Source organism: Camelus bactrianus, chromosome 30 (assembly GCF_048773025.1).
Source record: "Camelus bactrianus isolate YW-2024 breed Bactrian camel chromosome 30, ASM4877302v1, whole genome shotgun sequence".
Taxonomy (NCBI): domain Eukaryota; kingdom Metazoa; phylum Chordata; class Mammalia; order Artiodactyla; family Camelidae; genus Camelus; species Camelus bactrianus.
Genome location: NC_133568.1, coordinates 19,694,467 through 19,719,983, shown reverse-complemented (window position 1 = coordinate 19,719,983; position 25,517 = coordinate 19,694,467). Strand labels below are relative to the sequence as shown.

General features: G+C 33.9%; 1 protein-coding gene across 3 annotated transcripts in view; it reads left to right on the top strand.

Annotated features, from left to right (window-relative positions):
* Positions 1 to 25,517, top strand: part of PIGN (phosphatidylinositol glycan anchor biosynthesis class N) — an 88,182-nt gene that overhangs the window by 4,078 nt on the left and 58,587 nt on the right. For 2 of the 3 annotated variants that reach the window (XM_045521463.2, XM_010961284.3), the window contains exons 3-13: positions 7,754 to 8,005; positions 9,338 to 9,459; positions 9,940 to 10,038; positions 11,871 to 11,977; positions 14,406 to 14,530; positions 15,645 to 15,775; positions 16,691 to 16,807; positions 19,167 to 19,207; positions 22,195 to 22,254; positions 23,591 to 23,683; positions 24,372 to 24,427. In XM_045521463.2, the coding sequence (XP_045377419.2) occupies positions 7,785 to 8,005; positions 9,338 to 9,459; positions 9,940 to 10,038; positions 11,871 to 11,977; positions 14,406 to 14,530; positions 15,645 to 15,775; positions 16,691 to 16,807; positions 19,167 to 19,207; positions 22,195 to 22,254; positions 23,591 to 23,683; positions 24,372 to 24,427 (1,172 nt within the window). In that variant the 5' untranslated portion in view covers positions 7,754 to 7,784. The remainder of the gene's footprint in view (positions 1 to 7,753; positions 8,006 to 9,337; positions 9,460 to 9,939; positions 10,039 to 11,870; positions 11,978 to 14,405; positions 14,531 to 15,644; positions 15,776 to 16,690; positions 16,808 to 19,166; positions 19,208 to 22,194; positions 22,255 to 23,590; positions 23,684 to 24,371; positions 24,428 to 25,517) is intronic. The other variant, XM_045521464.2, reaches the window with a different exon arrangement.

Here is a 25,517-nt window from a genome sequence, read left to right as displayed (position 1 = left end):
TACTTTACGTTTATATGGTGTCATGTCTGTTTACTTCTCACAATACCCTATTATGGAATAGGGCTGACGGTGCCCTTTTTTATGGATAAGTAAACTACGAGAGGGACTTGACTAGGATCCCACTGTTACTATATAACAGAGCTAGATTTTTACGTTGGCTTTTACAGCTTCAAGGTCTCAAATAAAATGTTTCACTACTTCAATAAGCTTTTGAGTAGTGGAAAATTTATATTATCCTTTCACATGAGACTTTGATACTTTATACAGTAAAGTTGTGTAATAGCAATAGGGAAAAGAGAGAATGTTAAGTCCAGGGAGTTATTTGTAAATGCAAATAAAAGTGAGAAATGATATAGATGTTTGTTTATTTATAAGCATGATAAGGAGAGTACTGAGGTTTCCATTGTAAAGAGGAGACACTTAAATCATTTTAGCTTCTGTACATCTAGATGTATACCATATGTACTTCAGTTATGAATGGAGTTCAAGATCTAACTGAAATGAATTAAGTACTGGAAAAATGACTTACTGTGGATAACTAAATATGATGCCTGATAGACAGGGTCCTGAACTAGAGGATGGAAAAAAGTATTGTAAGTGAATAAAATATTATGAATAATTTTAAAACAATGCATTTGACAATTTGGGTGAAATGGACAAGTGGACAGACTACTTAAAAGATAAAACTACCAAAACTCACTCAGCAAGTTGTAAATAATCTGAATATCTCTCTCTATATGAAGAAATTAAATTTAGTTAAAAATCTTACCACAAGGAAAACTCCAAGCCAATGGTTTCATTGAATTGTTATACAATAAAGAAAGAAATAATACAAATTCTACACAAACTCTTCCAAAAAATAGAAGAGGTAGCAACACTTCCCAGTGCATTGTCTGATACCAAAACTAGACAAAGACATTACAAAAAAAGAAAATTATAGGCTAATGTCTCTAATAAATATTACTTTAAAATGCTAAACAATATTTTAGCAAATAAAATCCAATAGTATATAGAAAGGATAATACTTTAAGTAGGCTTTATTCTGGGAATGCAAGCTTTGTTTAACATTTGAAATTCAGTGTAAGTCACCACATTGGGAGACTAAGAAAAAACACATGATCATGATCATGATCATCTCAGTAGATGCAATGAAAGCATTTGACAAAATCCAACATCCATTCATGGTTTAAAACTCCTAACGTATAGGGAGTAAAAAGGAACTTCTTTAACTTAAGAAAGGAAATCTACAAAAACCTGAAAAACTGACAACTTTCACCCTAAGATTGGAAACAAGACAAGAATTTCTGTTGTTACCACTTTTATTCAACATCCCACTGGAAGTCCTAGACAGTACAACAAGCATGACACATAAGAAATGTAGTGATTGACAATGAAGAAGTCTTTTATTCACAGGTGACATAATTATGTCTTTAGAAAATCAAAACACATCTACATAAAAGCTACTATTACAACTTTTCCATATTGCAGGATACAAAGTGTATATAACAAAATCAGTGGTAATTTAAGAACTAACAAGGGGGAATTGAAATTAAAACTACCATTTACAATAATATCAAAAAATGAAATACCCTTACGGATGGCTGACAGAGGCATGAGAAAACTTGAGGGTTATGGGTATGTTCACTGTCTTGACTGTAATCATTATACACTTAAAATATGTACAGCTTTTTATAGGCCAATTATGTCTCAATAAAGCTATAAAAATGCTATGAAGAACATTATTGGAGCACTTCAAAAATTTGGAGTATAGATGGTAGATAAAACACTGATATTCAGTTTGCTGAAGGTGGTAAGTCTGCTGTAGGTATGTAAGGGAGTATCGTTATTCTTAGGAAATAAACACTAAGCATAAAGAGAATAGTGTATGTACCTTACCTTCAAATGGTTCAGAAACAATATTAAGTGATTTTACACACACACACACACACTACACACACACACACACACACACACACACACACACACACACTAGAGGTAAGTTAAAGAGATGCGGCAGGGACTGGAAAGGCAAGAGAGAGAAAATGATAAAGCAAGTGAGAAGAATGTTGCAACTTTCTCTAAGTTTGAAATTATTTTCAAATAAAAAAGTACTAAAAACCTATACAAAGAAATGCTATCACAGAAATTCCTTAGATGAGACACGAAATACAACAGCCAAAAGAAAAATTAATTGACTTAATCAAAATTTAAAAGTACCATTCTTTGAAAAACACTGTTAAAAAATGAAAAGAAAAAAAAAGAGGATTTAAAAAAGTCCATTAAACATATGAAAAGTTGCTCAACATTATTAGTCATCAGGGAAATGTGAATTAAAATCACAGTAGGTTACCACCACAGTCCCACTAGAGGTACATAAAGGGTGATACAATGGATCAGTTTTACTACAGGGTAACTTACTCACAGGATGGGATTTGGTAGACACAGACCTGGAGGCATTTACAGCTGCGCTGTGTACTGCTGAGGGGCCAGTTTTATAATTACCTAGTGTACGTGGGTAGTGCTTGGAAACAGGAAGTGCTTTCCTAAGTCAAGATTTATGAATGGATGGCTGGTCTCACTGGCTCCAGGAATATGTCATCAAAGGTCTTCATCCTTGTTTGGAGGTTAACAGAGCATATAAGCCACTGGATCCTATGGTTATTAAACAGTATCTATTAACTACTGAGCCCTTGATGACAGAAAAGCGATTGACACAGTAGGGAGGGTCAGTGGAATGACTGGAGGACTTGTACATGCCCAAGATGGTATCAGTTATGCTAGTCGCCGTACAATGCTTAAGTTGATGCTTTGGTGTAAAACAGAGTTTGGGATTTGATTCTCTAATCAAGAAGTTTAGATCCACTAGATTAGATTTTTAAACCCCAACAAGGAGGGCCACCAAGTTTTTCTCACACGATGAATTCAACTTAATGTACATCAAGAATAATAATAATAACAGCTAATACTTAATACCACTGACTATGTGGTAGGCACTCTTCTGCATATTTATTTTACACCTATCAACTCAATTGTAATAGCAACCCAAGGTGGTAGGTACCATTATTATCTCCATTTTACTGATGAGGAAACTTAGGTGCCAAGACGTTAAATAACCTGCCTGCACTAATACTTCTGGTATGCAGAAAAGGCAGGATTTGAATCCTGGCAGTGAACTGCTAGGGTATGCACTCTACCATTAGGCCATCCTGTCTCTCAAGGAAACATAACTGAGATCAGGTCTGGACATACTGATCATCTGAAAACGTGTTCAAAAAAGCTTGAGCTCTCCAGTGATGTGACTGGTTTCAGATCTTGGCTCTTTCCCCCATGTGGTCTTTGGAGCATCACTTAGTCCCCATGACAGTCAGTCCCCTCCTGTGAAAATGGGGATTCTCATACTTCATTTTCAAATTCTGGGGATTAGAGCAAATAATGTAAGTGAAGTCCTCAAGCCCAGGATCTAATGCAGAGTTAGGCATTCAGTCAATACTAGCAAGTATTATAACTGGGTACACTTACAGTGGGAGAAACATTGTATGCAATATATTAACAATTATAAAGCACATTATACTTACAATAAAAGCCAAGTTAAATCAAATGGCATTTATAGCAAAATCATAGATTGTCAGCAAAATAAAGTTTTAAAAACACTTAACAAAAGACATCACTTTTAGGTGTGTTAAACAGTTTGGAAAAATTTTTACATATTTAAACATCTGCTTACCATTTAACCCAGCAATTCCAATTCTGCATATTTATTCAAGAGAAATTAAAAAGCATATATACGCAAAGTCTTGTACCTTTACTGTTCACAGAAGCTTTGTTTATAATAGCCAAGAACTGGAAACAATTCACATATCCATCAAGAGGTTAATATAAACAATTTGTTTTACAGCCATATGATAGGTCCTTCTCAGTATTAAAAGGGAACAAACAACTAAATCACAAACATGCATGAATCTCAAAAATGTTATACTGAATGTAAGTGGATACAATAAAGTACATACTGCATGATTCCATCTCAGTGACAATCTAGAATGCTAAAAATTAATCTTGAATCACAGAAGGCAGTGACTACTTACAGTCAGAGCTGTGGGGACAGGGATTGACTGAAGAGGGACATGGGGGAACTTCTTGGAATGATAAAAATATTCTATATCTTGATTCTGAGGTGGTTGGTTATGTGAGTGTATATATTTGTCAAAACTAATGAAACAAAATGTCCATTTTTGTCTATAAGTTATACTTTAATAAAGTTGATTGAAAATTTTTAAAATAGATGCCATTCATTAGATTGCAACAGAAAGAATTTAGTAAGACTTGACCTTAGAATAATTAACTGTTATTTAACTAAGTGGAATGTTTTATGACAGAGAACCCTTTTACTCAAAAAGAAAACCAACTATATGCAGCTAGAGGTAATTTTTATTTAATATGCATATATTAAATTTGTTAAAAAGATACATTAGTGGGTAATTTTTTGGATCTGAAAGAATTATCACAGGGTTCCTTGTTAGCGCTGAAAAGTGGGCTACTAGCTATTGTATTTTTGCGTCCATCTTGATTGCCTAATAACCCTCATATCCTTGAAGACTTGGTTACGCGCCAGTTATTCTTCAAAGCCTTTCCTTGCTTTGGCTGAATTTGTTGCCCTGTTTTTTGTGGTCCTACTATACCTGATAACTGTTATAATGAGGTGCATTTTTTTGTGCCTGTCTTTTTGTACATATAGAAAACAAGCACCCTTTCAAGTGCTGAGCACAATACTTGAGAAATAGTAGGTTTTGAATAAATGTTGAATTGAAATAAGATTCATTTTATCCAAAATTACTTTGCCATTCATTTAATAAGTTCCTTAAAAAACATTGAGCACTTACTTTGTCAGTAGGTAGGACATACAATGGTGAAGGAGATAAGATATCAATCTGTGTCCTTATGAAGCTTATATCCTAGTGGAAGAGAAAGACTAAATTTCAACAACAGATACAGAATATATGATTGTTTAAATCAAGGGAAATGATAGGGAGGAGTCTACTTCTGGGTGGTGGAGAAACCTTGAGGAGCCTACTTTTGAGAAGATGGTATGAAAGGTGAGAAGCCTGCTATGGGAAGAGCCAACTAAAGAGCCCAGAGGTAGTTTGTAAGGAACTGCGAAGTTTCCCTGGATGCAAGACTTCTACTGCCCGAGACAGGAGGTCGCAGGCACACCAGGCGTGGGCCAGCTTCTCTGCTGTGCTCCAGGTTCCAGCTCTTCTTGCTTTCACAGAGATTTTTAACTCCTGCAGTTACTCCAGCTTTCTGCTACAGCATTCATTTCTTCCTCTATTCTGTCATTCTTCAGAACATAAATCTAGTATTTCCTAGCCAAGGAAAACCCTTTATTGGCCCTACATCAATTTTCGTTTAAGGAAAGAACTTTCCCTCTGGGAGTTAGCATTCTCCCAGAGAGCTGTATTCTTCCCTCTGCTTCCCATTCACTTCCAAAGAGGCACTTTAATGGGGCTTACCTCCCACTACTCTGTTGAACTTTCTCAGTAAGTTTAACAGGAACTAAAAGCCGCAGAATCACTCTTTGCTGCCCTGCTCTTACTCCAGTCTTTGAGTGTATCTGACAAAGCTGACCATACCCGCCTCTCATGAAACACTGATATTAATAATAATTTCTATGTTTGAAATCTTGACATTTAGAATATTCTGTTCAATGTCTCCTTTTTAATTCTTCAAATGTAGTTTGTTATACTGTGTGTATTTGAAGTGATGGCTTTTTCTGGAGGAGGGCTTGTGAGATAAACAAGAGAAAAATATATTGCAAGTGTCTAAGTTAATTTATCATTAGCAGAATTAGTATTCAACTGAAAAACTTGTTTCCATATGTAGTATATTAGGAGCCTTAAAGATGTGCATAGCCTTTGATTCAGTGATTGTACTTACAAGTATCTTATGCATATACTGTGAAGTGTCTGAAAAGTTAACATAAAATTACATATAAATTTAGATAAATCACATTGACACTTATAATAATGAAAACTTGCAAAAACCCTCAGTGCTTAACAATATGGGGGTGATCAGGAAAATTAAGATGAGATAGAAGAGAGTGTGGTAATAGTAAATGATGTGTAGGAAAAGGTGGGATGGGTTTTTTTTTTTTTTTAATGGGAAATGTTAATGTATAATAAAGGAAAAAATCTAAATAAAATTGTGAGCCTCTGTGAAAATGTAGAAGGGATAAAAAACTAGAAGAAACTATTAACAGATTTTTCTTTAGATAGTAGAATTATAGGTAATTTTTCTATATATCTAGACTTACCTCAGTGATACTATTTTATATTCAGATTGCCATTATTAAGATGGTGTTTGCCGTGTAGTTGAAGCACATATATATATGTAATATATATATCAGAAAAAGGAGAATACATATTCTGAGGGTGTTGCCTTAGATTACAAAATAACATCTACTCAGTAAGGGATTTTTAATAATTTGTGGAATATCTTTGATATTTAGTTGACTCTTGAGTCTCCCAGGAAAAAAGTAGCCCATAATTTAACCATTTGCTCTATTTTATTTTATTATTTTATGATATGCTTGATTTTGGCAAGATTTTTTTACCAAGTGTTCAGTTTTTTGCCACGCTTTCCTTTCATAATGTAATTTTAGGGCCAGAAAGAATAAGATATATCTGTAATTAAATTAACTCATCTTGGTGTTTTTCAGCTGAGGATCACTATGTGTAACTAATGCAGTTACATTACAAGAAGGACAAGTTAAAGTATTTTGTTGTTGTTTTTAATCTGGGGGGGGATTCACCAACAAAAGCAAATTACAGATTGGCTTGAAAAGCACTCCCATGTGGACTCCCATTGATTTTGGCAGTTAATAGTATACTTTAACTATGATATTTAAATGTTTTACATTGCTTAGTTTTCATTCCCTAAGTATTTGTAAGCTCATCATATTTGTGACTGTATCATTTTGATGGTTCCTGTAGTACCCTGGCACACAATTATACGCTTGAAATGTGCATAGAACATTTTTACTGAATGAATGAATTTAACCCTCTGCTTTTTTGTATTGGTTCAGGGAACTAAGATTAAGAGTTCCCTAATGTAAATCTTTTGAAACACGGAAAATTTAACTACTTTCCCCTTCCTATAATTCTACTGTATGGACAAAATACATGTTGTCTGTTCAATTTGGTGACAGTCAAAAGAAGCTAGAACTCTCCTAAGCTGATAACCAAAAATAAAATTTTAAAAAAGCACATTTAAATAATGGTAAATTCTGAGAATATCAATGGTTGTCCCATGGGTAACCAAAGAGCACTATGAGTTTTATATATGTATGTATATATATATATATATATATATATATATATTTTTTTTTTTTTTTTTTTTTTTTTTACAGGATTTGTCTTGACTGAACCCTGACTCATTTAAATCTTTCTTTGGTTTTTGGTTCTATGTTAGTTTTTATAAGCTTAGTATGCGCTTAAATTTATTATAGTTTATTGGTTCTAATTACTTGTTACACTTGAACTTTTTCTTTTTGCTTGAGTGTACTTTATCATATATTTTATTTCTGTATTATCTCATTATTAAATAATTCTTATTGTCACCACTATAAATGAAGGTTAAGTTGTGGATCATGTAATGCTTTAAAATATTTATTCAGTCCATATGTAGTCATCAAAATAAGTGAAAGTATATATGATTGCATTAAGGCTTACCCAAATTTAATTTTGTTCCCTCTTTTCAGTTTTCCTGAAGATTAATTAGTTACACTGGATATGCTGCTGTACATTATTTTGGGATTGCTCGTACATTTTGTGTTCTTCGCCTCCATCTTTGACATTTATTTTACATCTCCTTTGGTTCATGGAATGACCCCTCAGTTTACGCCATTGCCTCCCCCAGCAAAAAGATTAGTGCTGTTTGTTGCTGATGGCCTGCGAGCAGATAAACTTTATGAATTAGATGAAAATGGAAATCCTAGGGCACCATTTATTAGGTAAGCATCTCAACTGGTATGAAGATATCTCTGGAAAATATTATCCTTTTTTTTTTTTTTAATGTGGGGAAAAGGTAACTAGGTTTATTTATTTAGACAGAGGTACTGGGGATTATTTATCTAGACAGAGGAACTGGGGATTGAACCTAGGACCTTGCGCATGCTAAGCATGCACTCTACCACTGAGCTATACCCTCCCCTCTATCCTAATACTGTTTACCTCACGTTGGGTAGAGGAGGGATGATGAGAAAGAGAATAGGGCACGTGTACATTTGCCTTTGTCTTAGAGATCAACGGGTTTATTTCCTTCTATGAGTTATTTCTCGTCCTGTAGAAGTTGAAATCTGATGAATTGAAATGAATAACCTTAGCTGCTGGCCTAACTTGTCCTAATTTCTGAAACCTGCCTTACAACTCACTATATTATCTTTTATTTTTATAAAATAAGACTGTTAAATTTATAAGTAATGACAAGCATAAATATTATTGAATTGACAATTACAATGGTGTTTAACTAGAAAATACAGACTTCAACTCAAAATACATCTATAAAATATATAAAGCCCTTCCAAGTCTATATCACTATGTAATGTAATTTTGAATTCTGTTGGCTTTGAAAAGAAATGTTTAATTTTTTGAACTTATGGGGCTCCTGCAATCAACTGTTCTTTTTCTGACTTGTGGCAAGCCCCTCAAAAGCCCTTCCTAATGCTGTTGTGGAGAGATGAAAACTCAAGTTAAACTATAGAAAAGTCAAAAGGATTATACCATGAACATCTGTATATCCTTGATTTAGATATAACCATTTTAAACTTTTTCATATTTGCATTTTCTTTCTCAATACACAAACATACACACACATGCTTAAACTTTTATTTTTTCTTGAATAATTGGAAAGCAAGATATTATGACACTTCACTCCTAAACACTTCAGTGTGTATCTCTGAAGAACAAGGACTTTCTTTGACATGACCATAATACCATCATCACACCTAATAACATTTAAATTGACAAAATAGTATTGTGTATATCAGTTATTTCCTAGGTAACAAACCATTTCAGTATTTTGTGGCTTTAAGACAATAATAATGTATTTTTATCTTAGGACTCTGTGGAGTGGTTGGGTGGTTCTTTGTTTCACCTGGGCTCACTTATGCTGCTGAATCAAACTGATGAGAGGTCTCAGACTGGGCTCAGCTGGGATCAGAAAGATTCCTTCTTAAATTTTGGCTGACTCTTTTGATTGCATTCCTTCTGTAATAATATTTTTCCAAAGCCTAACAGAGCATTTGATCATAGTCTGTGAACTATTTGTCTGAAATATCTTTTAGGAACATCATAATGAATGAGGGCAGCTGGGGGATATCGCATACGCGTGTGCCAACTGAGTCTCGGCCAGGCCACGTAGCCCTGATAGCAGGGTTTTATGAAGATGTCAGTGCAGTTGCCAAAGGTATTGTCTATTTAGGTGATTTGGTCTAATGAAAACTTTTTTGCATAAATGCTGCCTCCTTAACACGGAATCATAACATAAAGTCAAGTCTAATTTGAGATACTTTTGACAAGTGTTTTAGCATGTCTAACTCACAGAAACACACACTGGGATTGATTCAAAAATTAAGCTTTAGTCTTTTGTCATCCTGTGCTATTGAAAGAATATGATTGGATGGATCCATGGTTTTCCTTGATGTTAACTCTCAAAAGTTCGAATGTGATTCTATATTTTAGTAAGAAGTAAATTATCTGTTGTAAACTTTTTAAAAAAGAATTGTGGTATAATACATGTAATGAAATCTTTTATTAGAGTTGCATTGTTCTGCAGTTAATCTTCATTGTCATTATTTGAAGAATACTTCTTTAGAGGCTATACTAATACTTCACCATGTATTATTACTATTGTTATTGTTTACTTTCTTTTCTCAATTACTTGAAGGATGGAAGGAAAATCCTGTAGAATTTGATTCTCTTATTAATGAAACCAAGTACACATGGAGCTGGGGAAGCGCAGATATCTTGGCTATGTTTGCCAAAGGTAGGAGTCATTGATTATATTAATTCTGATGCTGAATAGGTAATAAATCAATATGGTAATTTAAAATATATTACTTACTATATTTTATTGATTTTGAAATACATGTTTTTCATATTTAACATCTCTGAAATAAGGATGGGTATTGCAATGGATAGACATGTCAGTTTGATTTTTTCCTTAGTTGTACTTGAAATGTTGTACATTATACAGTTTTTCGTACCTTGGATTTGATGACATGGTATATGGCTCTAATATCTAACAGCTTTTTTAATCTTGGACAAGTTAGATAACTTCTCTGAATTTCAGTTTTCTTTTTTGTAAAATGTGGTAATAATAATAATTTCTATCTCATAGGTTTGTTTTGGGGGATTAAATAAGATAATTCATGTGAAGCATTTTGCAAAATGCTTCTTATGATGCTAACTCCTCATTATGATGATGGTGTTGATATCTGTTTCTTTTTACTTTGATAGGTTACCGTTAAGTTAGTAGATGTTCGTGTAAAGATTTAAATGTTAAAATTCATATTTATAACTCCTATTTTCATGTATTCAAGATCATGCCATTTGGATTTGTTGTATTTGTAGTATTTGTTTCTGTGCATGAATCTGCAGGCGTTAGAACATCTCTTGATTAGAAAATCCATTTACATTATTTTAAAAAATCATTTGGAGTCCATTTGAATTTTATGTCATTAAATGCTTTGTAAGTGGGAGCATTATGGTCATTTCACTTAATGAAAAGATGTTGTAACATTACGCTTAGCCATGGGTGTAATTGTAATAATTGAAATTGTTGAAGATTATTATATGTCATGAAAGCAAAATAAATATTCAGAATTTTCTGTACAATATTCATAGAACATTATTATGTAGGGCAGGTCGGAAAACTCATACTGCTTACCGTTTATATGCTCCCTTCTTTGGAAAGCAGTTAAGCTTTTGGGGGGACTGGTGGTGGTGAGACTGTATTTAGTTGCTAAGACTTACCAAACTTACCTTCCTACTTCTGGCTATAATTGGTAGGACAGGACCAATGCCTGAATTGGAGACAATGCAATAGGACTGTTCCATTTCTTATGGTAACCTACAGACCCACTCAGATTTTTGCTTACAATCTGAGAATCAGAATGGCTGAGCAGTGGAATAATGTCATTATAGCTGAGCTGATGTTATAAGATATTGTCCTTATTTTGTTATATCTCTTCCTTATGACCTGTAAGAGCCCATCTAACTCAGAAATTGACTAAAATGATTAGATTCATAATAAAAATTTTACATATATATAAGATTAATATATATGTTGACCCTTTCAAACTATTTGGCAATAAGCAATATTTTTTCCTTTATATTGAAAAAAATGCACATATTTTATGACTAAAATAATTGAAATTTTTGAATTTTCTTCTTAGTTAGAGAATTGTGCAAAACAAATGATGTCATCTGTTTTAGATTGTACCATACTAAGATGCACAAATTCTTTGAATAGTTTAACCCTTACAGAGAGACAAACTTTGGTGTTTACTTTTGTGCTATTGTTTATTAATTAGCACTGTGACTTTCTCAGGTTAATTAACTCACTTGTAGTGTATTTGTAAAATTAGAATATGTTATTGTGAGAACAAGAAGCAATTGCATATGTTAAAGTACAAACCTTGGTCCATGGCACAGAAAACAAATGTTAATTATTCCTCCCATCTTTCTCTTCCTCATCATAATTCAAAATGCTTTATGACAAATTCTGGTTGCTCACAGAAATATTTAAGTGATTATTTTATATTTTGTGACAGTTTAAAAGATCATTAAATTTTTTCTCTCAAATTTCCTTCTCAGGTGCTAGTGGAAACCATGTTTATACATATAGTTATGATGCTGAAAGTGAGGATTTTGGTGCCCAGGATGTAGCAAAACTGGACACTTGGGTTTTTGATAATATGAAGGTACGTGCTATTGAGTGGCTTATCTACAGCACACATATTTGTATGTACTGTAACTAGAAATTGATTTGTTTGTAAATATGTCTTAATTTTTTCTATTTGTATGAACTTTGAAAGTTCTTTATTATAGCATGCTATTTTTAAAAGACTGGATTCTAAGAAATTACATATTCTACAATAACCAATTAATAGAATTAAAAATTTTTTAAGTTAACCCTTTAAATTCTGTGTTTCGAGAGTCAAATGAACTCTTGACTGGATTCAGGAAACCTGCATTTCATTCCTAGTTTGCTAAATCATCCTAGGTGAACCTTCTTGATCTTTCGTTGACCACAGAACCAATCTCTTACAAGTAGTAGGACCATGTGATTTGCATGAAAGTCTTTTGAAAAATGCTGTTCAAAGCTAATGCATTTATTATAACATAAAGTAGATGTTTAAAACAATTTGTACCTTAAAGAAAAATTAAATAAGCAAAAACAAATTAATAAGTTAATCATAATAAAATGCTTGAATTTCTTTTAGAAATAGAGTTTTTTTGGACTATTTGATAGTGAAAATCATCACAGTTTCACCAGGAATCCAGTAGAATTTGTATTTTCAAACGTTGTGAGATTTTCATCTCAGCTGTGGATATTGTCTCTCTCCTTTCTATCCATTGTTTCTCATCTCCAAATTAAAACTCACAATTCATCTCTTGTAAGAAGCATTCATTGATTGACACTTAATGATTCTTTTTACCAGTAGTGTCTTTTGAACTGACGTTATGGACTTCTCCATTATATAGTCATTTTTGTTAGTTTGTAAACAGTCAGCATGTGTCTGCATTTTCCTTTGTATTTACTTAGCAGGAATTAAGTGCTCAATATATTCTTTGATAGACCGTAGGGCTTTTTTTTATCAGTATCTTTCTCCTTGAAATTTTCTTTTTTCATTTGTCAAATGGGAAAACCTTCAAGTTAAATAGAATCTCTTTAAAAAATAATTAGCAAATTACTTTGCTATCATTTCTCAATATAATCGACTTAATGCTAGCATCTGCTTAAAGGCTCTTGGCTTCTAATTTCACATACATAGCTAAAAATGCTCCAAAATCATGGATTTGATTTCTTGTGGGTTGGCAGCAATCGGTAGTGGCTGGCCTGATTTTATGCCTTTTTTCCTTTCTTTATTTCAACACTACTAATGTTGGTGAATGATACTGACTAGAAAAAAAGATTTTCCTGCAACTTCATTAAATATGCTAGAGATATGTACATTAATCAAGTAATAACAAAAATATGAAGTCATCAACAATGGTAAGTGGTGTAAAGGAAATACAGGAACTAAGAATGTATCTTCAGAAGATTCTGATCTAAACTAGCAGTTCAAGGAAGGCTTTCCTGAGAGCTTTGAGATAATCTCTGGAGGAGTATAGGAGACTAAGAAATGGATGGATCTGGATTGCATGTGGAGAAGAGTGTTTCAGGCCAACAGCATTATGTAAACTTGGGCCCAAAGGAAGAGCCAGCATAAGGGATTTGGGGAACTGAAAGAAGGGGCGTTTAGCATGGCAGGAACACTGACTAGAGCAAGGTCTGAGATCGGGTTTGAGGGGGGTCAGGGTTCTTACCTGGACTTTGTATCCTAGCCAAAGACTCATGCTTAATTCTAGCCAAACAGTTTATGAATATATGCCAAATTCTACTCACTTTTTAAAAATTGTGGTAAAATATACATAAGCATCTCCTGTATTAAGTCTTCCATGACTTCTCTTTGCTTTACCCCACTGGTGGCTTATTTAAAAGTACTCTCCCCGAGTACCTGTTTACATGTTCATGTGTATGTAAGTACAGAATGAATCCCTTTCTTAGAGGGCTCTATGAATCCAGTTTGTCATTATGAAATTAATCATTTTGGAACCATATTTCATTAAGTGGACATTTTTTCTATCATACAATGTGAAGAACAGCCTTTAGTCTCAGGACAAAGGAAATAGGAGGCCATCTGCAATGTTCCAGGAGAGATACTGTGATTGGACTAGGGTGGTCACACATGGGACAATGAGAAGTACATGAAAACATTTTAAAACAATAAAGCATTCTTAAACTGTTGCCTCTAGCACTGCTTTTATTTTTGGCTCTTGTCAGAATAGTTCTTCAGTCTGCTGTATTTTATTCAATGTTATGAGAGCTTCATGAAGTCAAGATCCCCTTTCTAAAACCTTTTTTTATTTGGCCTAATTATAACATGGAAAATAACTCCCTCTCTATCTGAACATAGATATCTGGACTGACAAGTACTTGTGTTGGTAGGTCGTGGGACAAATGTAAACAAAATAAGAGAATTTAATTTTATAGTGATATATCAATTTAATTAAATGTTTTCATCAGAATTACTTTTTAAATAAAATAAATGAACTAAAATGTTTTAACTGGTTTGTTACATGTAGGAATTCTTTCATGCTGCCAGAAACAACCAATCTTTGTTTTCTAAACTAAATGAAGAAAAAATAGTTTTTTTCTTACATTTATTAGGAATAGATACAAATGGACATGCTCACCGACCATCATCGAGGTAATTTTAATACTGTGTTTAATTTCATGGTTTTAGGGAAACGCCTGTTCTGTTTGAACTTTTTAAATGTTATAATGTTTTCTTTGTAATTATCACAATAGAACTTATATTTTAAATAACTCCAAAGTAGGATAAATTCTCATTTATATGAGATGTAGTATGATACACTGGCTAACATCACATGTGCTGTGACTAGACTGCACATTAATGTAAGTAAAATATATCCTGTACATGTATTCCATATTCTTCATTTATCAAGGCAGAGATAAAAAAACTTACATTTTAGAGTATTTTAGTAAATTTTGAAATAAGAAAACATTATGTGGTGTTAATATTTATATCAAAAAGATATGATTACCTATTCCTTATTCCATTTAACCAGAATTGTATCTAGAGTATAAAGCTTTGTATACTGTATTTCATTAGCATTCCTTATGTAAAACAGCAAATATATTTCTCACTGTCGCAGACTGTAAGAAAGAGGAAGAATTCATATTACACTTTTATTCTTCACTTTGAATTTGATTTATGTTACTCTAACTAACTATAAAGCCTATTGGCTAGCTGCTGGTAATGAATACCTCACGCTTCCCTTCTTTAATGCAATGCACTGTTTCAAGTGCAAGAACTTACACCAAACCATCCTTGTTCAACTGTATGGAAAGTTTAAATATAGTTTGTTCAAAACATTATAGTATATTGTAATGTTTTATATCACAAACACTCTAAGGGATGCAAATATTCTATACTTGAAACAGTGATGTGTGTTAATGTGGCAAGAACAATATCGTTTACATTATGAGAGGCATGAGCCTGAAAGTCATCATTATTGCATTTGAGATTTAAGAGGCATTCATTAAAATTTATTTGCTAATCAGTATCTTTTTAAAAACCATTTCTGAAAATTATTTCAGATTTTTTTACTTCTTTAAAAGGAGAAAAAATTATTTTTAACAATCTAAAGAGCTGTGATTTAAACATTAAAGATGAGATCTAAAAGTACTTCATGAGTTACTGACTTTGAATGTCGTAAGTGCTTGTTGAGTAAATTTGATTTTTCCAAATCAATGTAATTAATGTAACTTAATTTGCTCTTCTGTTTCTTTTTTAACAGGGAATATATGGACAACATTAAAATAGTTGATGAAGGAGTGAAAGAAATTACATCCATGCTTAAGGATTTTTATGGAAATGATGGGAAAACAGCCTTTATCTTTACCTCTGACCATGGAATGACAGACTGGGGTTAGTCTGTCTCTAAGTGATTAATGCTTAATGATTAAAGTAGCATTAAGTCTAGCTTGCAGATATCTTACAATGTTGGGAGAGGATTAGATGTCTTAATATATGCAGAGTGTCTAGCGCATAATAGTATGCTTAAGATGTTAGTGTGAAAAAGACTGACCATATATAATCCTTCTTCTAACTATAAAAGGAATACATTCTCATTTAAAATGAGAAATTAAAGTATGGAGGAGAAAACAAAAATACTTATTATTTATCTACCTAGAATTAGCTGTATGTGATGGCAAAGGGGGTGAGTTTAAGGTGGTATTACCAAGGGACCTAGGACTACTGCACATCGGCCCTAGGAGAGCCTGTCCTGCCCGTGAGATTCCCAAGGCAAATGCACTGTGTGCACAGAGAGCAAAACAAGGCAAAGCTGAAGTTTGGGTCCCCAAATCACAATATAGAATTCTGATGAGCTGGGTCCACTTTATAAAGGGTTTTTGGCCATACCAGCCAGAGTGGCCTGGAAGACAAGCACTTAGAGACTTTGCCATCCTCTCCAGAGGTGACCTTGCCTTGACTGCTTGCCTCAAACTTGGGTGGTTACTCCCCAAAGGAGCTTTCCCTGTTCTTTCGCCTTTGGTGCTACACTGGTGGCAGCTTCTCCAAGTTTTATTGTTATTATTCTTTCAACCATAGTCGCTCAACGGATGTTCTGCCGTTTGTTTTTGCCTGGTTGTTGTTGATGCTCAGACTTGCTTTGGGAATATTTTAAAACTAATTATTATATAGAGAGGCAAACATTTGGGAGTGTGGTGGCTAGAATTAGCTATATATGGATCAACTCTTCAAAACTAAGTTTTAAAAAATATTTAGGCATAAGCTAGTTCTTATATACTTGTCTTACTGCTCTTTGTATCTTTCTTGTAGGTTTCCATGGGGCTGGTCATCCTTCAGAGACTTGTACTCCTTTTGTGACTTGGGGAGCTGGAATCAAGTATCCCCAAAAAGTGTCAGCTCAGAAATTTGATGATACATATTTGGAAGGTATAAACATTTATCTTTATTATTTGTATAAAGGTGACATTTTAAAATAAAACCAAAGTTTAACTTTAAAAAATTACTTTTCAAGTTATAGTTTTCATTTTGATATTTGTGCCATTACTATTTCTATGTATTACTTTTATATAGTTCATATTGTTTGTTTTTAATATTCAGCTTAAGATAGACAGTGTTAGTTATTTTCCTTGGAAGTTCAGGTATAAATTTTACTATTCTTTTTTCCACAAGCCTTATTATTCTAGGACTTAGATTAAACCTTGACTCAACTCTTACGTGCAAAGACTGTCAATCAGGTAAATCACACATGTGTCACAATTGATATTTCAAAACTGGACAGATTTTGCTCTGTCTCTAGCACTTTTGAAGGCTCTCTCTGTCACCCAATCCTCCCTTGCTTCTTAATTCATGATGGAAAGGAATTCCTTTTTTTTTTTTGGAGCTCTGGTTATTTTGTAAGGTAAGATATTATTTACAGTTCCAAAATTTTAACTAGTTGAACAAAATTAATTCCTCTTAGATGCCTTTCTTTGGAGTAGTTGCGTCAGACTCATCCAAAGCACTTGTTAAAAATGCCAATTAAAAGGGAATTACAGATTTCTAGACCTTGTCACTAGATATTTTGATTCCATGAGTCTGGCCTAGAAATGTTCTTTTTGAAACCTTCTCCAGGGATTTGGACTCACAGCTGTGTTAAGGTATTTCTACCGTAGAAGACTTTTGGGTTTGTATAATAGAATTCTCTTGCACTTTCTTATTTTTGAATTTATTTTTTTATTGAGATATAATTCTAATACCATAAAATTCATGTTTTAGAAGTGTATAATTGGATGTTTTTTTAGTATATTCACAAGATTGTACAATCACCTCTACTGTCTAATTACCAGACATGTCATCGCCCTCCCAGAGAACTCTCACCCACTGGCATTGCTCCTTATTCCTCTCTCTCCCACTCCCCTGGCAACCTTTGATGTACTTTCTGTCTCTATGGGTTTGCCTGTTCAGGACATTTCATGTCAATGGAATCATTCACTGTCTAGTGTTTTGTGTCAGCTTCTTCCTTTTGGCATAATGTTTTCAAGGTTCATCTATGTTGTAGATGTATCAGTGATTTACTTTTTTTTTATAAATAAGCTGAATAATAAATTGTATATATATATGCCATATTTTATTCAATCATCTTATGGACATTTGTCTTGTTTCCACATTTTGGCTATTATGATAATGATGCAGTGAACATTTGTGTAGAAGATTTTGTGTGGACATGTGTTTTCATTTCTCTTGGACAGATACCTAGACGTGGAATAAACAGGTCACATATTCCTCTATGTTTAATATTTTGCAAACTGCCAAACTACTTTCCAAAGCAGCTGAACCATTTTGTATTCCTATGCTCTGTGTTAAATGGATTAGACTGGGTCTAAATAGAAGCCAGGTTAAATAGTATGCTTATACTTAGGAGACAGAAGTTTATTTTGGCATTTGATTTCTCAGTGAATCAACATTTTAGAACCATACGACTTGAAGAATCACTACAGAAAGAATGACTTTTTCCTCCTGTGAATATTAAGTATCATAAGTTATAAAGAAAGGAAATGTACATGTTTTTTCTTATCAGGGGATTATTGTGAATTCTTAGTAGCTGACTAGTAGAATCAGGATTATATTTTAAACTTTTATCACCTTATTAAATAAGGAAATTTCATCATAAAATATCTTAGAACACTTTTTGATAATACATCTTAAAGTCAAAGAGTCTTAAAATCAAGACAGTTTCAGAATCATTTGTTCTGATTACTTTATTGAAATTTCTGAATTTATGGAAAGATAGAGGAATGAGGCATTTTAATAGTAACTCTCTGCACTATTTTCTTATGTGGGATTAGCATGGTAGGAGTATACAGTTTCAAGTATTTTGCAAGCAGCTGCCATCACAGAAAAAAGAAGAGCTTGGATTGACTAATGGACTATCAGTTGCCTTGATAATTCCTTGGAACAAGATTGTGACTAGTTGTAGTCACTCTGACAGTTGTTACCACTGTGCCTTTTACTTCTGTCTTTCCTTCCTTAGCCTTTTAATGTTGTGAAATAATTATCTCCAAATGAGCATTTTGAAAATTTGATAAATCATCACAGAAAAATCAAGTATTTACTTTTCAGTTATTCTTTTTAAGTTCTAGTTTTAAAAATTAACAGCTCTGCCTTTTTGAGCATCCTTTTTGTTCATACTTGGCTTAAAATTTCCGGTACTTTTTTTTCCACTAAGCATCGACCACTTGTAACAATAAAATTATTTATTCTTTTTAAATTCTTATCATCAGCTTTTGTGTCTAATTGTGTATTTCAGAATGGAAATTGGAAAACTGGAAGAGGCAAGATGTCAATCAGGTATTCATTAAATTTAATCATGTTCAAATTTAATATTATCTCCTATAAGAAGTTTAGACAAAGGAGGGAGGATATAGCTCAGTGGTCAAGTGCATGCCTAGCAGGCATGAGGTTCTGGGTTCAATCCTCAGCACCATTAAAAATAAATAAATAAACCTAAGTACCTCCCTCCCCACAAAAGAAGAAGTTTAGACAAAAAAAAAAAAAAAGTGTATTAATAGTAATGATGTTAAAGGGTTTTTCTAAAACATTTCAGTTACCAAGGGAAATCCTTTTAGTGCTCATATTTTAACCCCAAGTAATCTTTCTTTCGGCAAAATGAAAAAAGCAGCCTCAAGTAAGACTGAAAGAAGACTCCCTCCAAGTAATACTGGCTAATTAGAGAATTATTATACAAATTGAAACTTGCATGCCTGTTAAATTGTTGTGATTTCTTGTCATGGTTGCCCTGCTTAGTTACTTTAAGCACAGTTCTAGTAAAATCCCATTTATGCATTTCTTTCCTGTTAAATGTCAGTTACCGTTTCTTTTTTATTGACACATGTTTTGTCTTTAATTCTACCCAGAATTTTTACAAATGCAATGGAGAGAAAGTGACAAGAGTGTATAGATTACTCAGCCAGAAACCTTACATTATAAGAAAATACATGGCTGACCTAATCAAGTTAGACCCTTAACATTATCTGTAAATATAAAGCACAGAATTTTCATTGTTGAAGATATGCTGCGTATACAGCCATCGTCACTATTTGTGGAAGGCATGGCATCATTGGTATGTGGCCTCCAGAATGGCAGGAGTATCTTACCTTCTCCAGGTTACCTCACGAGCTGACATTCCCTGCTGTGGTGAATAAACCAAGGTCTAGGACCTCATTTTCAGGCCTGTGACTACAGAAGCCTGTTCTTCCTCAACATCTTAAAAATGGTCTCTTCTCTCAGGGTGGATGCTTATTACCCAGGCAAATGAAAATGTATAGAATCAGATAGCAGTCTATTAATTTGCAATAAAAATCGCTGTCAAAAGGATAGGAACGACTTGAAGTCCATAAAACAAGAACATGTTTTACTTACAGCCAGACTGGGTCATAAGCAAAAACTGACTATAGACTCAGCTATTGCTCTCTGAACACTCCTACATTAGATAAGAATTTCTTTATTCATTCCTTCTGCCAACAGTGTTATGTGTCTGCAATATGTTTAAACATTGTGCAACATTGGCATTAAAACGTTGGAACATTAACACATTAACATTAAACATTGTGTAAGGGATAAAATGATGAGTAAACACAGAAACAATGCAGACACAGTCCCTGCCTTGGGAAGCTTATAGTTTAGGGGTAAGATAAATTTTATCATAGGGGTATGATAAATACAAGTAAATGTAAAATTTAAGCTGTGATAAGGCCCTGCGAAGCCATAAGAGCATAGAGTGGGTGTATCTGGTAGACTGTGTGGTCAGCAAAGGCTTCCTGAGAAGTTGAGGACTGAGAGCTTTCCAGGCAGAGGAGCAACACGTGCACAGAGCTCTGGCAGAGGGCACATGGCATTACAGAAGATCTTGAAGAAAGCAGGGTACAGAGCAACAGAGACTGTGGTGTGATGTGAGGCTGAAGGTAAACACTAGACCACACAGGGCCTCATGGGCCCTATGGACTGAATCCTAAAGCTTGGGGAAGCCCTTGAAGTGTTTGAAGCCTGGAGAGTAACATGATCTGATTTTTTGTGAAAGACCTCCTCTGGCTGCAGCATGGAGGGCAGATCAGAGCGGGCCAACAGTGGATTCTACGGGAAGGAGAGAAGGCAATTGGGAGCCCATTAGAGTTTTCAGTTTTCTATTGGGTGGTACTTAGTAAAGAGATTCAGATAGTAAAAGGTGAAAAGAATTGAGGGCCTGGAACCAAAGTCCAACTTTAAATGAGAACTAAGGAAGGTTATCTGCAAAGGAGCCACAGCGAGATTGGAGACACTCAGTTGGAGACACTAGTGTTTCAGGGGCCCAGAAGTGGGTGGTCTGCACAGTGCTGCTGAGAACTCAGGTAATTAGCCATCACAACAGCACTTGTAGCCACCAGCTAGTGCAGGATTGTTATGTCCCAGGTACTTTATACATTGTGTCTCGTTTGATTCTGCTGTAACTCTGTTAAAGGAGAAACTTTTATTTCTTTTTTTAAACTCATAAGGAAACCGAACATAACCTGCCCAAGGTCTCAGAGATCATAAGCAAGTATTTGAAACTGGGCATTCTGAGATCCAAGCACTTCACTGCCTGAAAAGTTACAAAGACTAATATAAAAACAATCAATTAGATTTAGAGAAATGGAGGTGATTAGCTCTCTAGGGGGAACAGTGTACAGGATGACAAAGAGTTAGAGCGGCCTAAGGAGCGATGGGGAGGTGAGGCGACAGAGACAGAAAGCATGGACAACTCTTCTGGAAATTGGACTTTAACATGGCTATTCAAACAGTATTTGAGGTGTTTTATCTAAAGAGCCTCTTGTGTGGTTTATATCTTTTCTGGACTTCCCTGGCTGGCAAACCAACCTCCTTCTGATACATACTTTATTTATTTATTTTATATATATTTTTTATATATATATTTATTTTATATATATATTTCTCCAGTTAAAGTCTACTGTTGCTATTTTGCTGTCTACTTAAGGCATCCTTTCCATTAATGCTAAAAAATACTGTTACATAAAGTGGTCAAGTTTTTAGCTTCTAGAATAAGTTAGCTTTTTGTTGACACTAGTATGTTTTATATTTGGGGCTCTTAGTGGTTTCTTTTGAAATTTAATTTTTCATAAATTCATGTGCCTCTAGCAAATGACATTTTTAGAGATCAGTATCTCGTGTGTATTAAATAAAATTTGAAGGTAATGGATTATAATGAACATCATGGTTATCTTTCAAAATATAGTTGCATTAAATTATTTAATTTCCTTGTTGATATCTGGAGACTTCTTAGAATTGAACTTTTTGGTTTGTAGGCTGACATTGCACCATTAATGGCTTGTCTCATTGGAGTTCCCTTTCCTCTTAATTCAGTGGTAAGGAATAAAATTTTCTTATCGATTCTCAGAAAAAAAAAATTATTGTTCAGTAAAATTTACTTTTTATGTGTCTCTAAATAATCTTTGATTACATTGAAGACTGTATTTTCCTTTATGTTTCTTTCTGAACGTGTAACACCTCATAATTATGTATGTATTATAATGTACAATCTGGAACACAAGCCTAATAAGTTTTCTTTAAAGTCTTTTATTTTCTTAAATGTATATAGATTTTTATCTTTGGATGTTAGTTTTAAGTGATAAAAAGGAGTAAGTAATTTTTTTATTTTAAGCAGCAGAAACTGAATCCATTTAAAGGAAATTTATTCAAAAGATTTTGGTGGTTTGCTAAATCAAAGGGATGCTGAAAACCCAGGCTGGGAAATGAACAGGAGCCAAGGGTGCTATGGAAACTCAGGAGGAAGAATCTCACCATTGTCCCATGGCAGGGCCGGTCTGCTCAGGGCACCGACAGAAGGGGGCGGCAGCATTACACCTGTTGGACTCTCTGCACCCTGACTCTCAGGAGTCAGATTCCAGTGCTTATTACCGTTGGAGTGGTCCAGCCTGGGCTACTTGTCTGCCCTTCAGTAAGGGAAGTCAGGGCCCCGTTAGAGACCCACTGTGCTACACTAACGGGGAGATTTCTCAGCATAGGATAGAAATGCTGTTAAGAATGGGAACTGGGTGCTGAACAGCTAGAGAACAAAAAATATCCATTGCCACCAGCCTTTCTTACTAGCTCTTCAAATCAAACTTAAAAAAAAAAAACTACTGTCCTGACTATACTTCAATTTTAAAAAAAGGAAATAAATAGGAAAAAAATAATGTCATCAACCTCAGAACTCTGAGTAATATGACCCCTGTAGTCTTAAGTATGTGTGTATGTGTGTATAAACTGAAACAAAAGTTTCACAAAACAGTGCTTACTCTTACTAGGCATTTGTACTCCCATTTTGCTTATTATATCCTTTTTTTTTTTTCTTCTAATTTTAAACATGCTGGCTGTGGCCCACCTTAGTACCTTTTTGTGTGTGCAACAGCTTTTAGTTCATTGCCTACCATACAGTAATCTTTCAACAAATGTCAGGTTTTGTTGAATTTAATTCATCTCTTTTGCTTTATTTACTTTATTATATCTGCTTCATGAGGAAAATAATAGAACATCTATTTCAGTTATGGTTTTTAAAAAGATTTTTTGTTTAATTATTCTCGGAATTTATTCGTCCATTATGTCTTTTCTCTATTGCTTCCTTTGTAAGTCTGTTTTGTTGTATAAGGATAGCCCGAGCTTTGTTGGTACTAATATTAACCCGGTGTTTATTATTTACAGGGAATCCTTCCTGTGGATATATTAAACAGCACTGATCTCTTCAAGGCAGAGAGCATGTTTACCAATGCAGTACAGATTCTTGAACAGTTTAAGGTAAAACGAAACCGCACACAAAAATGGACACTGCTAGTTTTTAAATTGACTATATTAAGTGAAAATATTTGATTTTGTGTTTTAAAAAGTGATTTTCTATAATTTATTATCTTTAAATTTTGTGTATTTGAATAGTGTAAAAAAGTTTCACATCAGGTTCCATGAATCAGTCTGAGGGGGGAGAATTACCTTTGAGGAGAGTCCCTAGTTGTTAGCCTACCACATATGCTTATAAAACCTCAAACAAGTCTTTATCAGTGGAGTTTGCCCCGTAGAAGTAGTATCAGAGGTTGCAATATTTCTTGTCATTCTATATACATTATGATATGTGTTAAGAACTTAAAGAAGTGACCGTTTAACTGAAACTTTCTGTTATTCTTGATAGTGTTAATGCAGCTTGACTTATTTTGTTTCTTAAGAGTTAAAAAAGTATAGTTTAATTACATTCGAGTATGTCATTTTGCAGGCTTGGTGTGCTTAATAATCAACTTATTATGATGGTACGATAATGTTAAATTTTTCTTTAAATATTTATGAAATAATATAGTAGTAACACAATATCCCGTTTATTTTCAAAGTAGTTAACTATCTCAGAAGAACCATTTTCATGGATGTTTATATTTCAAAATGAAATTAGTTAATTTTTTTCTCATTTATAATATAAAATATTTTCATACTTGGTTCCCAGGTGAAAATGACTCAGAAAAAAGAAGCCACTTTACCATTTTTATTTACACCATTTAAGTAAGTTTCTTATTTTTTTAAATTAATTTGTAGGAGTTTGTATTTAATTAATTTGAATACTTGACCCGATAGATTAGTTACTTAGGAACTTTTTCTTTATTGTATACTTTAGAGCAATCTCCCAAATGAAAGCCTCTTCTATTATTTTATAAATAATGAACCAGATGCTGCATACCTTTGAATGGCTGGTCGAGGAAATACAGGGAAGCAGAGATACAGGAAACATTTAGGATAGGAAATGTTTAGGACTTGACAGGAAAGGTGTAGGGATTCTTGGCTCGGTTGATTGGGAAGATGTTCATGCCACTGTGGCTTATAGAAGAATGAAGGGCTGCTATACAAGGCAAGGATGAATGTTACTGAGTTCAACTTACATTTGAAGATACCAGTTAATTAGTTAGGAAGAGAGACTTGGATCTCAAGATGGAGATGAGAGTTGGTTATGAAGATTTTAGAGCCATCGGCATAAAGATGGTAGTTGAAACTGTTACACATTTAGGAGGCTCCAGGGAAAATGTGGAAAGTGGCAGGAAATGGCTAGTGATACAGTTCTGGGAAACACTGGCAACTCCTTGGGCAAAGAAGAGAGCAGATTTTGGTGGGCAGCAGATTTTGTCGTTCCAAATCCTGGAAAGATGTATTTTCCTTGAACTGGAATGTGTAAATTTGAGTCACAAACCTAGCTCTGCACCACTGACGTAGGTGGCTTTACTCAATCTCCTTGGACTTCATTTGCAATTAGCAGGGATTCACATTTAATTAGGGAGGATTTTGCTCTTGACCAAAATAAGTAGAAGTTGTTTGAAATCTGGTTGGTAGGGATGTGAGTGAATGACTTCACTGGAATTATTTTTGCCAACTTATGTAGCAGTTGTGTGGTATTCATAAACTGGAAACTGTTGCCCTCTGAGTCATGTGATTGTATGCTTGTCTGTGTTTGTGTCTGTGTGTGTGTGTGTGTGTGTGTGTGTGTGTGTGTGTGTGTGTGTATAGGAGAGCAAAAACAAAGCAAAATTAGGATTTTGCAAGTTATGATCATATGAAATTAATTATATATGTCAAAGGTAGAATTTATCTTTGAGGAGTGTCC